Below are 16,045 nucleotides of genomic sequence, written 5' to 3'. Positions count from 1 at the left end.
ATTTGCCCCCTGTCTATTAACCAAACTGCTAGTGTAGGACTGACCAGTCTGTGCCAGCCTGCTACTTTCAGACACAATTCTGACCACATGGGGTGAGAGCCTTTGTGCTCTTGGTGGCCAGAAACAAAGCCTGTCCTGGGTGGAGGTGCTTCACACCTCCCCCTGCAGGAACTGTAACACCTGGTGGTGAGCCTCAAAGGCTCAGGCCTCTGGTTACAGTGCCACAGGGCACTCCAACTAGTGGAGTTGCCTGCCCATGGACAAAACCCCACTTTTGGTGGCAAGTCCGGCTGGAAAATTAGGGAAAACAGGGAGTGACCCCCCAGCTAGGACAACCCCTAAGGTGTCCAGTGCTGAGGTGACCCACCCTTCCCCGCAGAATTCTCCATCTTAGTTTGGAGGACAGGGACCAATAGGGTTAGGTTCGTGCCCCCCCTCCCCATAGGGAGTGGGCACAGGAAGGGTGTAGCCATCCTCAGGGACAGTAGCCATTGGCTACTGCCCTCTGACCCCTGTAACGCCCCTAAATCTTGTATTTAAGGGCCTCCATGAACCCAGCTCACCAGATTCCTGGCGACCTCACAAGAAGAAGGACTGCATAGCTGAAACCCCCAGCAGAGAAGAAGGAAAACGACAACTGATTTGGCCCCAGCCCTAACGGCCTGTCTCCCGCTTTAAAGAACCTGCAACAAAACAGTGACGCATCCAGCGGGATCAGCAACCTCTTCCAAGCTCCAGAGGGCTTCCTGTGCTCGAAAGGACCAAGAACTCCCATGGACAGCGGCCCTCTCCAAGAAGAAACGACAACTAAGGACTCCAACCTAACTCCAAATGTGTGATTCATAACCACTCTGCACCCGACGCCTGCGGCCCATGTCCAGGTGACCTAACCAGCTAGAGAGGATCCCCAGGCGATTCAGAGCAAAGTGCCCACCCTGGGTTGACCTCTCCACCCCTCCACGACAACGTCTGCAGAGGGAATCCCGAGGACTCCCTGACCTCCAAAGCTCCAGACGAAGCTATCCGACACCTAACGACACACTGCACCCGCAGCCTCCAGGCCTTGGAGAACCCGACCTCCAGAGCAGCAAAGTTCAGTTGGGGGCCCTGCTCCCTGTCCAGCCTGTGGTGTGCCCGAGACAACCTCCTGGACCTCGCCTGCAGCCTCCGAGTGACCTCCAGAGACCCCTCATAGAGAATCATTGGAGACCCAATATCTTGTTTTGCACCTGGCCGCCCCAGTGCCGCTGTGGGTGTATTTTTGGTGCCTACTTGTGGCTCCCCAGTGCTCCTCTAAACCCCCCAGGTCTGCCCTCCGAAGTCACGGGTACTTACCTGCCTGCAGATCTGAAAACGAGTGCCCCCAGGCTCCAGAGGAGCCCATGGTAATATTGTACTTACCTGCAAATCGATCTAACTTTTCTTCCCCCTCAGGAACTCTTTAAGAAAATTGCACTGTCAAGTTTTAAAATAGATTATTGCCAATATTTCAAAAACTGCATAATTTATCGATTTTTAACAAAGCACAGTGGATCCATGTGTGAAATACAAATCTATTGAGGTACTTACCTGCAACTGGAATCTTTTGGTTCTAAAAATAAATTAAAAATATATATTTTTTCTTTATAAAATCATTGGTCTGGATTTAAGTAATTGAGTGTGTGCCTTCTATTGTCTGTGTGTGTACAACAAATACCTTGCACTTCTCTCTGATAAGCCTAACTGCTCGACCACACTACCACAAAAGAGAGCATTAGTATTATCTACTTTAGCCTCTGTTAAGCCTTTTGGGAACCCCAGAACTCTGTGCACACTATATCTCATTTTTATATATTATATACAAAGCCAGCTTCCTACAATGCTAACTTTTTGCACCCCGCATCTTTTTAAGGAAGAGGAGAGACTCCACCGCCTGGACCCAAAAATAGCATTGACGTTGTAGCTTGATCGTACCAAAGAGTTCTGTGTGGATGATCAACTCTTTGTTGCTTATGAGGGTGCGAAGAAAGTTTGGGCAGTCAAGAAGAGAACCATCTCCAGATGAGTTGTTCTCTGCAGTAAAATGTGCTATGCATTAGCTAAAAAGCGATCCCCGGAGGGTTTACGCGCTCACTCCACCAGAACAACAGTTCCAACCACTATGTTTGCACACGGAGTTCCAGTCCTGGACGTCTGTCAGGCAGCAATGTGGGCATCCCTGCACACATTTACCAAACACTACTACCTGAACAGTTAGGTCCATAGGGATGGATACTTTGCCCGTTCGGTCCTGCACGGCTTCCTAGTATGATCTTGGTTTGCAGACCCTCCTCAGGGTATGGTATTGCTTGGGCATCCAAAGGTAAGTAATCTGCAACTAGAAGTCTCTATCAGATGAGCAAGCTACTTACCTTCATTAACTCCTTATCTGGTAGAGACATAATCTAGTTGCAGATTCCTTACTGACCCACCCATCCTCCCCTCTCTGTGAATTGATTTCCAGAGACAGGGACGTCCCTTTCAGGGCCCTATTTCTTTCGCACCAGTGGTAAGTGTTCTTCATGGAACTGCGTTTCTGGCTTGGAAAGTCTTAAAAAGGAACTGATGTCAGCGTGCCGGGGTGATGCCTAAATCGGTCCCGCAACATCGTATCTGACGTGCACACACAGACGACGGATGCAGAGTCGACCAATGCCACCTAACAGCGCACAGGGGTACTGCTCGAGAAAAATCTACAGATCGAGACTGATGCTTAGGGAAAGTCAAAAGTAAGGAATCCGCAACTAGAATATGACTGTACCCGATAAAGAATTACCAAAGGTAAGTAATGTGTTCAATATAGCCATTGAAAGCTATGTGTTCTGCGGTTCCTGCTCCAAAGATAAGTATGTGCCAAGATGGAACTATCTGATCTCCTGACTGACCTCTTGATTTCCTTTAAACTTCTTTCAAAGACCCCATTAATTCCTGCCATTGTGGAAATAAGATTATTTGCACAGTTTTTATGCTAAAACGTAAGACATAAAAACACAAACTTAACATAGTATTTGAGTTGTCTAGAACTATTACTATCAAGGTGACTAGGCAAACTATTTTCTGATAAGTCACATTTATTGTCAGCCAAATAGCCTTATAAATACACATAAAAGATAAAAAAATAAAACATCATAACCATGAGAATTTATAAGAAAATATAAAGTACCACCTGCCATACATTACAAGAATATTGCAAGTCACCAAGGAGATCCGTGACTATATAGAGGAAAAAGGCCAAAGGTCATCTTCCTTTATAAGGTCATTGAACTCCCAGGTTACTTGCAATTTTCCTTTTATTGTAAGGCAGAGGGTTATAGTACATGGTCCACCATCTGTCTTTTCCACAAACTGCTTAAATCCTTGGTGTCTTTCTCTTTCATGCTCATGGCAGATGGGAAGAATACAAGCAGAACTATAAAGTGAAGCTAAACACACCACAAAAGCCGTTAGTATTTTTTACTAACATATATTCGAATCTGTTTAACGTAAATCGTGTTAAAAATGCTGTGATATAGATTGTGTGGAAACATTCAGAGATGTTATAAATACACCAGAAGAATGAAAAACGAGTTTCCATTTTCTTTGTTTGAACTGCAGCAATAATTATGCTCAGTGACCTGACTTTCACTCTATATACTGGCTCATTAAGCAGGCATTGTGACCTCAGAAGTCCTCTGTAAAAAGTTATTAGCATGGAGCAGCTATGTCATTTCTTTTTACAAGTGACTAGATGCGTCACAGGTGTGTGTAATAAAGACATTAGAGATGGGGTTTTTCTAGAGTGATTGAAGTCTGGCATGGTCTATCAGATGATAATATATCTATGCATGTTAAAAGGAGAAAATACTACCTGCAGCAAAGAACTACAGTTTTAAGAAAAAGTAAACTCCATATTAATGATAATTGTGTAAATAACCCTCCAGATAGACCAAATGTATAATGGCACTGTGAGGAAAATTGCTGACATCTCAACATGATGTAACAATATCAATAATGAACTGCAACAGACAGGAAAATAGAGACATTGGTGGTCATTGCGAACTCGGCGGGAAAACCTGCAGAGTTCGGCACTGGCGGTCTACAAAAGAACCTCAGCGCGTTGAAGACCCCGCCGGCCACATTACTAACAGTGTTTCCACCAGCCGGCCCAGCTGAATGCAGGGCCTATACGTTGACGCCGGCTTTACAAGGACCCGCAGCAATGTAAGCAGCACCCGTCACACATATCACTGCCCGTAAATCAGGCAGTGACATGCGCGACGGGACTGTGCACGGGGGCCCCTAGTATACATTATCTGCCCTGTCGGTTATGTAACTCTGCCATCGCCAGGCTGCCTGGCGGCAGTAGCCTGGTGGTGGCAGAGTTACGCCAGTGGCAGTCATGCCATGAACAATATATGCGGATTGCCGGTGGCGGTAATTACCGCCACTGCCGGCATGGTGGCCCGGACCGCCATGTTCATAATGACTGCCATTAGCATCAAAGTCCACTAGTAAGGTAGGGTTAGAACATCACTTCCTGTGACTCCATTCTGCCTGCTACTTGTCTCCACACTTATATTTTTAAGAACATATGCTCTACCTTCTTGCATATTTTGCATGTGGGATTCCCATGGTTTATGTTTACACAAGCACTCTCAATCGTACCTCTCCCACCTCTTCTCTCTTCAAGGCCAGTAGTTGCTCATTTAATTTGATTTTATATCCTGACTGCTGGGTAATATGGCACCAAAGAAAGGCATTTCATCAAGGAAAAAATAAAACTAATATTGAAAGAGGCAGTTATTGACCATTTACTCTGCTTCTTTCTATTTCTGTTTGAATATTAAAACATTTTTTCACTTATTTAGCTATTTGTAATCACGGTGATATCTGTGATCATTAACTTAGCTGAGATGTATCTCTTACCCATAAAGTGAAAGGTGCAACTTAATGTATATTACTGCTGATCACGTACTGATGGTTAAGAGCTACTCCTTCTTCTAGGCCATACCATTCCCTTTTGCTGCTGAGTGATGAAAAGTCGCTGCTGATGGAGCTTCCGCTGGACTGCTCCCCTGCTCTGGTCAGAGTGATCAAGTCCACATCTGCTGTCAAGAACCTGCAACAACTGGCCCAAGATGCTGACCTCGCATTATTACAGGTGCAGTGCAAGCCACTTTTTAAAGGGGATCGCTTAACTTACATTAGCTATTTATTCCAGTTTAGCATGAAGATGTTAGGGTGTGGGATATTCAGCCTGCATATTAAAGTCTCAGCTTGCCGATATAAGTCACTGTAACTCTGTTCTATTGTACTTAGAATAAATGTACTTTTTCGTAGATGAACACATAAGACAAATTACACTTGGGACATACTGTCCTTGTTGCACCTGGCACACTATTAAAGAGGTGTGCTTGGCGCATACAGCAAAAATGCGCTGAACCCAAGGCTGCCATGAGAGCAGTGCACAGTGCAGGCTGCACCCAGCCTTTACTTGAGTCCGGTGACTGAGATCCCTCTGTAGTTGAGTGCATTGAGTGACTGTACCCGCCTGTAGGGGTATGTCTGTGGGTGGGAGAGGGTTGATGGGACTCCTTTTCTCTCTTTTCAGAGGGCACCCTCATACACATACAAGTACATTTAAACTCCTCACGCACACCTACAAGGCGCTACATAGATCTGGCCCAGCATACCTTAACAATTGCATCTACTTTCACAAACCTTCTAGGCACCTTAGCTCTGCTACACTTCTTTTTGCACACATCCCACGCATTCGGAAAAGCAGACCCCATGGTCGAGTCTTCTCCTGTATGGCTCCTAAACTGTGAAATGGCCTGCTGCTACATTTCAGCCTCCTTCTCTCTTCTTCAATTCCGCAGGAAGCTGAAGGCCTGGCTTTTCCAAAAGTGAGGCTCAGACCTAGGCTGGCTAGACTCTCACCTTAAGCACTAGAATACCTTCCGGGTGATAGTGCACTTTACAAATCACCTTGACATAACAACTTTACACACTTGGGGGGGTTGCATTGATTATGAACCACCTCTTTGTGGTGCAGTCAGTGCACCACCAGACGGTCTCTTTGCTTTCGTGCCCACATCCATAATATGGCAATGGCACAAAAGTTAAGTATTTCCCTCATTAACATGGAGCCACGTCCTGAAGGAAACCCCCCTTAGCATAGCATTAGCGCTGTATCTGCATTGGTGCTATCTATATTATAGAAGGGTCTGAGCTAGCTTCTGCGGTCCCTTCTGTAAAACTGCAGTGTCAGGGAGCACAGAAAATGAATGCGCATGCCCAGTTGTGGCCCCACTGGCTCAGCACAGAGCTGAACATCTGTTTTTATGCTCCTGCTTTGAATTAAGTCTATTAATTTAACCCTATATTTCAGTGGGTTAGAGCTTCATTTTCAGACAATACAACTTCGATACAGTGCACAAGGTTTGTATCTTTCGGTGCCATGCTTTCTAAAATAATGTGTTAACTCGAATAAATATTGGGTTAAATGAAGTGACTTTACACACTGCATGCACATAAAAGCAGGCACTCTGCTTTGCACTGAGCAGCAGATGACATTAAGATACAGCACCAGGAGAGCCTATCCGGCCATGGCCATTCTTGCCACTATTCTGATGTCATTCCAGTAACTGGCTGTTTCAGAGCATCTTTTTGTAACAAGGAGCTGTGGGGGATGGAAATCTCCAAAAAGAGTATAAAGCACGTGCATTGAGAAACATTTATGTCTACTTTACACATGTATGGTTTTTGAAATGTAAAGAGAAATCTAGACTCGGTAACAGCCGGTGCTGTGGAATGCAGGGCATGGGCTGAGAAGAAAACCCTCCTCCAGTGACATCAGGAATGAGAGGGGGATCCGGACTTGGCAAATGAGGGCTTCAGGCCATGTTTTGAACCCAAAAGTCTATTTCTGAAGTGAATAATAAGTTAAAAGCAGTATGTGTCTTATTGCTTGTTTGCACGTCGAGTGATGTATAAGGATAAAATTCAGGCCCCATCATCAAGCCAACAGAAAAGATTGCAAAATATGGAGAGAATATTGCTGAGATACTGTGACTAACCAAGCAAGCAATTACATTTAATGATGGCGATAATGATGGCATTTTGCCATTTGACAGCAGTAGACATTTTACAGAAGCTGGAACATTAGGATGTTTCTGGTGCTCTGCACTCATTATTGATAATTAAAAGTGTAAATGCTCCTGAAGGCACTTTCTGGCTCCGTGTAATAGCAGCTGAGCCACTGAGGTGCATAGAGCAACTTGCCATAGGCATGAAGTGGTTTAATTATTACTGCTGTTCTATTGCCACTTTATCGTTTGCGTCCTAGATCGAAACCAGTGTTAATTATCTAAATTATGGTAGCCTTGTGATAAACTCAGTCTTTATGTCAATCAGCTACAGGCCTTCCCTGTTCCATCGTTTGCCAAATATTTCCCCCATAAACAAGAAGTCCCGAAAAGTTTAAATCTATCTGATCATTTTTTTCGTTGTGTTAAGAAAAGAGCAAGGCAGTGTTTAAAAATAGAGATGGTTTAATCATTAGACCTAGGTTCATAGACAACCTTTTATCGAAATCTCAAAATTAATCGTGTTTTTGGGTGTTTGATAAAGCTGCAGGCACCCAAACGTGAAAGAAAGTCCCAGTGTGGCCAGAAGTATGCTTTTTCATTTGTCGAATCCAGACTAGATGCTCAAATAGATCTTAGTGATATTATGTATTCTGTTTATTACAGGCTTCAACAGTGTAGTTCAGGCGTCTCCAACGAGTAGCTCGTGAGCTACTGGTAGAACTCCAGGTACTTGGATATGGCTCACCTATGTGCAGCCCACACTACTAAATTTGAAGCTTTTCCTAGGTTGAATTCATATTCGTATACCAAAATTTAAAGTGTATAGTTGAGACAATATGTTTGTATTTTCAGAAGTCATAGGCTGCTATTTAAAGAAAATGGCTGAATTTCCAAAATATATTTAAAACTGATTTGTGAGTGATAAATGATGTTGCATTGAGAAGACTTTTTGCGAATGTCATTACTTTGGCGCTAGAGGCACTGCAGCTATATTTTTTGTGTATTACCTATGTAGAGGCATTCCATATTGAAAACCGCTTTTTATGCACAACTGTTGGCAGCCATACCTGATGCACTGAGGTGATCGCTGCTAGTAGTCTTGCATATGGTGGCCACTAATTTAATTTTGTTTTTTTGTAGTCACTATTATAACACTAATAATATTGGTAGCTCTTGATGTGTTCCATTTAACCTAAGTAGCTCTTATTACAGAAAAGTTGGAGGCCCCTGGTCTATTTACTCACTATACACCAGAGTATTCCAATTCCATATGACTATCTGCCGTCACCACATGCTTGCTCTTAATGCATTGCTGGCTCAATCAGCGGCTTCTCTTGCCAGACACCAGGTCCTGACTGACCTGCCAGTCCCACATCAGGCAGCTCATGTTCAGTCATTCTCTTCATTAGCTGGAATCACAGGGTGTGCTAGCCCGGAAACCACACACTGAAGAACTGCTGGAGCGTGTTCATCCTTCACAGTAGTCAATGCTCATCAAAGTGGATGGATCTTTGGGCCCTGTAAGTGGTGTTGTAGAAACTCTAACTCAATTTCAATACAAACACAATTAATTTAAACACCATGACCAGTGTGGCCACGGAAGGAAAACTCCACCCAGGAATAAAGTTAACAGATTTATTATAAACCCAAAATCAAAGTCATGTAGACCAGTGGTTCCCAACCTTTTGACTTCTGTGGACCCCCACTTTATCAATACTGGAACCCACAGACCCCCACTGAACCGTTATTGGTATCCAGGGACCCCCCCACTGAGTCATTACTGAAAGCTGCAGCCCTCATCTGTCAAAATTATTAAATTTTCGAAGGAGTCGCAGATCCCCTGAGGAGGCTTTGCGGACCCCCAAGGGTCCCAAAGACCACAGGTTTGGAACCACTGATGTAGACTATTTGCAGTACCATATTATATTAATACATAATCACCAATGGTTGTTTAAGGTGTCAAAATAAGTTTAGGCGAACTAACATTAATAAAACTAAACATTCAAGAAGGACAATACATATTATTGAAATAAATATCTGCCATACAGATATGATACGTTGCTCAGAATTAGCAATTAACAGTCAGTTCAATTTACCAGAGTCATAATTATGCTGGGAATTGAGAACCCTACAGCAAACCAATTCAGGGAAATACATGTGTGGGACAAACTCATGCCGGCAAAGGACAAAAAGCGCAAAAAAGGATAAAAATGATTTAGAAAAAAGATAATCTCGGACTATGGGTTACTAACTAAGGTAAGTAAAGATAGAAAAAGAAAGGGAAAAGTGTCAGCATATCAGAATCTCAATCAAGAGTCTTCTGAAAGGGATAAAAAGATTCCTTTAATCTTAAAGGGACGTCTCAAGGGGCAAAAGGAGAGTGGAAGATAGCTCTTCGAGGGTTTCAGCAGTCCAGGGCTCTTCATCAGCAAAGCATCTGCAAGCAGCAAGACAGCATCTGGGAACTGTGGATCTCTGACCAAAGTCCAACTGGGCACTGTCATATCAAAAGTCATAAAGCATTCTGATTCGCCAAGGTATCAGTTCATATCACGTTGTAGAGGCATCATCCAATAATAATCGATCACACGACTCCAAGTTGAAACATTTTCTTCCCTTCCCAAACTTTCCATCAGAACTTCTTCCATTGGTATGACTCCACAAAAGTTTGAAACAATTGTATACAAAGTCAGTCCATGTTCCACAAAGTTCCGCTCCCAGGGGTGGTCAGATACATTCTCTCTATGCCTAAACAATGTGTTCCATTACCAAACTAGTCCTCTCATGGGAATGTAACCTAAAAGAAAGTTCACGTTAGGAAATGAATCCACTTTCTAACACAATCACAAAATACAAACTCTGCAGGCCACACTTATTCTAAGGCAAGTAATCATGACATTACATTCAATTAATACGTTTTAATAAAACACATGTAATATGAAAACCTATGTTTTCAGCATTAAGAACACTTCATTAATATGAATGATATATTTCATTTTAAACGGAAAAGCTTTGTTAATGCATTTCATGAAATATTATAGGGAAGTGCATTTCTCTCATTTTTTAATGCATTTTTTAAATTAATTAATCATTAGAATTCCAATATTGTTTTGATATTCACTATTAGTCTAGAATCTAAATTACTATATAATTTCAATCTTATCTTTCTAAAGTGATGTTATTCAAATACTACCTAAACTGAACTGTGAAATACAGGCAAATGCCCATTTAAATTGCATGTCAGTGCAGCTTCTAAGTTTAACTATTAATACTTTGATTAACAAAAAACATAAACTGTCGCTCTTTTATAGCCTTTGTGACACGAGGGACTCTGATACATGTTAGACAACATCATAACCAAAGCCGGTGATCCCCCTGTTTACACTTGTGATTGTCTCTAAGGAACATTGGCTCCAGCACTCCAGTGAAGTGCACCTGTTGACTCCATTTGCACAGCCCAACCCTGTCCTCACTACCTGTGATGAGGACAGGGTTGTTAGCATGGGCATTGTTTACAGTACTGTGGTTTAATGTGTCAATCTACTGTACACTGAGTGTTTCAGTCTGTTTGCTTCCATTTAACTAATTAGGCGAACACAACTGATCAAGTGATATTGTATTTTTAAAGCCCAGGACTGAAAAACGTTTCTGTGATGCGACATAGTAAAATAGTCAGTATAACTCACTCCCGTACACCATCCCACATACACAACCCACATTCCAGAACCAGTCCATCCATCGTTGAAAACCTTACCCCAACAGCAAACATTATCAATATAGCATCTCATCTCACCACTGATACAGTCTGTCATGCTTATCAGTGCCCATCCATCCACTAGACACACAGGAGGCATATCTATAAAAGTGTAATAATATAGTCAGACATTTTCTACTTAAATTATGGCTTTCTACCTTTTTCAAACACTTCTTTTAATTTGTCTCAGTTCTGCACCACAGTTGCACTCTAAAACAGGTGGTAGCTTCACCATCAAATATAAATCGTCACACACTTTTTCAGTTATCTCCACACTCTGCTACCTAATATATCCTTCAAAGCCTTTTCTGCATCCTTCTCCCTCACACCTTAGCTAAAAACCACCACATCTACAGGATGCCAGGTCGAAATAGAATGCATGGAGGAATTCACAGACTTTGTAACAAACTGCTATGATATCCACTAAACATTAATTACTATGAACCCTTAATCTACTCTATAATATGACTTCCAGAAATTTGAAATAAACCTTTCATTATCTCACCACCTTCCGGGGGCCCAGCTTTTCACTATGCCAAATCATTCTTATAGCTATACTTCGGATCTCATCCCATACTCTCATCTCCCCTCTGTATGACCCCTCGGATTTCCACATCATGTTTAAACCCAGATTTTAAACCCGTTTTATTGTTGAGGAAACTTCCATGGAAGAATTTCAACACATCTCTCATCACTCAGCCAAGCCCATCACATTAATTGACTTCACTATACCACCTAACTCCGTGCGTGCCATTGAATTGTATGCTGTCTTTCCACCAAACATTACCAAGCCTAATCCTTCATCAATGCCCTACACTTAAAAGCTAATGCTCCAAAAGTGTAAAATCTGCAAAATGATAAAATGTTGGCTTAAACGTTATCCATATCAGAAATTATCTCACAGCTTCAACTTCCTTTCTTCACCCATAACCCCCCATTTATTTCAGAGGCCCATTTACATGAACCAATTTTATATTGCTAACATTAACACATGATTGACTTGAATAACAACTCCTCTGTAAGTACCTTATCTGATGGATACTTCTAAACGAAGATTTCTCACCATTAGAATATTCCCCAGGTGCCAGAATCAATCCAGAACTTTTCCACAGCAGTGATATTGCGGCATTAAATGGTGCAGCGCGACTTCATTCTGCCCTGGAAGTGACGGAGCAGACCGCAAATAAGCTCTACACCTGCTCGCCGACATCATTTCTTTTCTCTTTTCATCAGTATTGACGACTTTTCAAATTGAAATCCAGTATGAAAGGGAGCAGTGTCCTCACCTGCAACTACAGGGTTAAACAGTGCCATGACTGTCGAAAACTGATGTCAGTAATGGATCTCCATCAGGTGTACTTTTGGTGTTTGGGCCCTGGGTATGAAGCCAACCATTCAATGGCTGTGCCCTCATGCACCTGAAAGTGATCCTGGACTGTTAAGCAAAGCTGTATGATTCTGAATATTGAAAGATGTCCTGCATCTCACCTACGTTCGGCTCCTACTCTAAGTCAAGGGTGTGGACCCTTTCCCATTCTTGAGGGTGATCCTGCAACAGAGCTCATTCACAATCGAAGTAATCCAGTAAGTTGAAACCCATTTCAAAGTGAAAACCCAAGATGGCAAAGTGGTACTTGACCCCATGCCTCCACTCTATATCTAAAGATAAGTTTGAAGGTCTTTTAAAGTGTCACCCAGTCTTGCTCCCAATCCCCGATTGAGGAGCCAATCCTGCAGCTGATCTTTATGTGCCCCGAGTTCTCTTTGTCATCGGCTACAATCAGCAGTTCCAAGCTTTTAAGGATGCCAAGCTGTATGTTTTGAGATTTGTCCTGCTCCCTCTGGCACGCTTTTGGGTCCCAAGGATCTGCAGTGTCCTCCAATCTAGATACGTGTGGCAGATCTATCCTTGGAGTGGTCTGAGCCCCTGGAACCCATCTCAGGTTCCATAGCACCTACATTGCCGACTTCCATTCCATCTCCAAGATATGTTCAGTATCTCTTACATACACTCTGCTGGAGGACATTGCCCCCACCATTCCAGTGGACATCCACCCATCAATTCTAGAGTTGTCCGCCAGCCCCATGAACAACTCTTAACAGTGACAGGCATTTTCCCTGGTGGTGATGGACAGCTAAAAAAACAAATTCCACTCTAAATTGGTCGGGCAGTCAGATAGTTAACCTCCGACACCTTGTACTCAGGTCGTTGGAAGAGTTGGTGATGGAGCTGGAGTAGGCTCACGACATACTTAACGTCTACATACGTCTTAATTGAGTACCTTGACCATAAGTTTGACGGTAAAGGATCTCCATTGCCATTAGCACAGAGTACCTTCTCCACCAAGCTCTAAACCATGCCTTTTGGCAGCCAAGAAAGAAATGTCTTAGACGCAGGAATTTTCATGCTACACACCCACATTCTTGATTTTCCCTTCATTGCACTGTCACCATTCCTCCTTTGACTCCGATGAGGCTAATAAGATGACGGATGTGAGTTTTTCACCACCTGTGGAGATGGTGTGATTTTTTTTTTTTTATGAGTGACTACTTTGTTGGTGAGGAAGTATTGTCTTCTGTTGGAATGGTGAAGGCAGTAAAGATAAGAAAAGGATAAAATAAATCAAATGCTGATTTATTCAAGTAGTAAAAAAGTGCATTTCATCAAGACAACAATTAATAAGGTTGATTTAAAAAAAGTTTAGATATGTAGCTATTGCCAGCGAAACCGACAGTAAAAAAGATTAGCAGAATTTGAAAGCAAGCATGAAAATTTACGTGCTATTCCATCCAACTCTTGTAAAATGTAACAACAACACAAAATCTGCTTGGGGATTGAATTAGAGGGAGCGAAACAGGAGATGCAAGAGAGACGTGAGGTTTCTTCACATTAAATCATCAGTAAATGTGCAGGCAGACATCAATAAGGGCCAGCGCATAGTTTAGCACAAGACTGTGTACCCCAACTCTTCAGGTATTTTTTCAGGTTAGTATTTTAAGGCGTTTGTACTTTGGTAATGTAATGTGGGTTGTGTGAACTGTTTTGGGAAGCATGCATGGGTGCTCTATAATGTCAGAATATTATGTTCATTTGCAGACTGTAGAGTCATTTGAGCTACCTGAAATGGGAAATTCAGGAATATGTGCATGGAAGCAGGGTTGGTAGAGTGGAATGAGTTGGGTACAGATTTACTCTTGCTTTGAGGGGCAGGGACTTATTTTAGTGATGCAGAAGGATCAATAGTGATGGACCTATGGATGATCTATTAGTGGTTGTTGGTAGGCGGCCAGTGTGATAAATTGGTTTGAGATGAGGATGAGTGGTTTGCAATATGTGTAGGTTGGAAGCGAGTCGTGGTGTGTAGAGGCATGTTCAGAAAGCCATAAATAAAGGGAGTTCTACTCTCATGGTTGTTGATGTAAATTTTATCAATACAAAGAGAGAGGGACAGGAAGTGTACCATTACAAGATCATTGCAAAAGTGGGGCATGGAAAGAGAAGCATGCTCTGTAGTTTCAGTGGAGAAGGTGACGATTGCAGTGCGTGTAGTCATCTCTGAGCTCACTGCTATGATCTCTCATTTATTTACGCTGCCCTATGGATGGGTGTTCGTTTTTCTCTCTCACTTTTCTTCCTCTTCTCTATCTCCTCTTTTCTGTTTCTCGTGCTGCCTCTATCTTTTCAGCCTTCTGACCCCACCCCTCCTCCCTCCTCTTTGAACTGCCAGTCATTTCTCTCTCATAACGCCCCCTATGTAAAGGGGGTTGTAAGAAGAGGGTGTGAGCGGTGGTTGGTGCTGGCAGTGCCTCGCCTTCCAGCCTTTTCTCTCAATCTTTATCATCCTTGCTGAAGTGAACGGCATAATGGAAAAGTGCCAGCTCCTCCCATCCTTCTGTCCATGCTCCCTTGTGTTCTATCCCAGCAAGGGGCATAAAGATAGAGTAGTGAGGCAGAGAGAGCATACTGTTATGGGCAGTCATAACTTCGCCCAGTCCCACCTAATCTTTACTGAGTGCCCAGGAAAGTCTATACAGTCTTCACAAGGGCCATTAGCATATTGTGCTGCTGATCGTCTACCCTTTCATTAGCACACTTCCTGTTGACATTTCCCATGACGTGATAAGGGCAGGAAAAGGCTTACTTGATCCTGGAATATACTTTGAAAGTTTCCAGTACACTTCTCATGCTTTTCTTTCCACTGCAGCAACCGTTAGCATGTGCACTTGACTTGATACTGTGTACCAAACCACACCGCCCCACCACCCCTGCTTCCCTAACATGCACAACCACGAGTGAGGTGGGATGTGTGAACAGTGTCGCAGCAGCAGCTGTTTCCTGTTCACTGTGCGCTTCTCAGGCAACAGTATCCACATGAGAAAGGTCTAGGGCAAGAAAAGGGGTGGCAGGATGAAAGGTGTAAAAATAAAATTGGGTGCGAGTTCAACTGCCTAACCAATATGCAAAAAGCAGCTAAAATATGAAAATGTGGGAGTTTCCCTTCAACTGGTAAATCACACACCCTTTCACTTGAAACCTTCCATCATGTTTCTGAAGTCAGTTGAGCATACTGCTTGCCTTATTGTCCAGTCGTGCTTCCTGTATTGTATAATCGACATACATCTTTGACATTTGTAAACAAGTGTGGTTTTGAGGCTGACAGGAAATAAATAAATATGTAAGCCATTTAGACTGGCTTCAACCTAAGAACTATTATCAAAAATGTGAGATAAAATTGAACACATGCAGTGCAAACAGCTTGTCATTGTTTTCGCTAGTGTGTGGTGGGATTAATGAAAGGAAAGCATTGTGGTGCAGCAGCTGGGCCTCCTGGCCGTTGTTAAACCACACTGGAAGTATGTTATAACCCTAAAACAATGGCAAGAAAGAAAGCTTGTTTTGCACAAGCCTGAGCTTTGTGATTTTTGTGCCCAAGAAAGCAAAATAATCTCATTATCAGCTGTTTCTTTGAGAAAAACAATTTGGCAGGGACGGGTTCCGTTTAGGAAAACCATTATGCTTATGCTGCAACATTTGTCATAAAGCAGACAAATGGAAGTCACCAAATACATTTTTTCAACTTTATTTACGCATTTTCATTTGAGATTATTTCCAAACTATTAAACGTAAATTACAAATTGACAAGTGATATTTTTGGAATAACCGGCATTATTTCAACCGATTTAAAGTGTGCTGCAGGCTATT

The 16,045-nt window shown here is 42.7% G+C and overlaps 1 protein-coding gene across 3 annotated transcripts in view; it reads left to right on the top strand.

Moving 5' to 3' along the window:
* NPRL3 (NPR3 like, GATOR1 complex subunit) overlaps nt 1–16,045 on the top strand; it is a 334,166-nt gene that overhangs the window by 196,094 nt on the left and 122,027 nt on the right. For all 3 annotated transcript variants that reach the window (XM_069210380.1, XM_069210379.1, XM_069210381.1), the window contains one exon: nt 5,002–5,158. In XM_069210380.1, the coding sequence (XP_069066481.1) occupies nt 5,002–5,158 (157 nt within the window). The remainder of the gene's footprint in view (nt 1–5,001; nt 5,159–16,045) is intronic.

The sequence above is a fragment of the Pleurodeles waltl genome, chromosome 10, assembly GCF_031143425.1.
Source record: "Pleurodeles waltl isolate 20211129_DDA chromosome 10, aPleWal1.hap1.20221129, whole genome shotgun sequence".
Lineage (NCBI taxonomy): Eukaryota > Metazoa > Chordata > Amphibia > Caudata > Salamandridae > Pleurodeles > Pleurodeles waltl.
The sequence above is the reverse complement of the archived record's forward strand: the minus strand, read 5'-3'. Positions and strand labels throughout refer to the sequence as shown.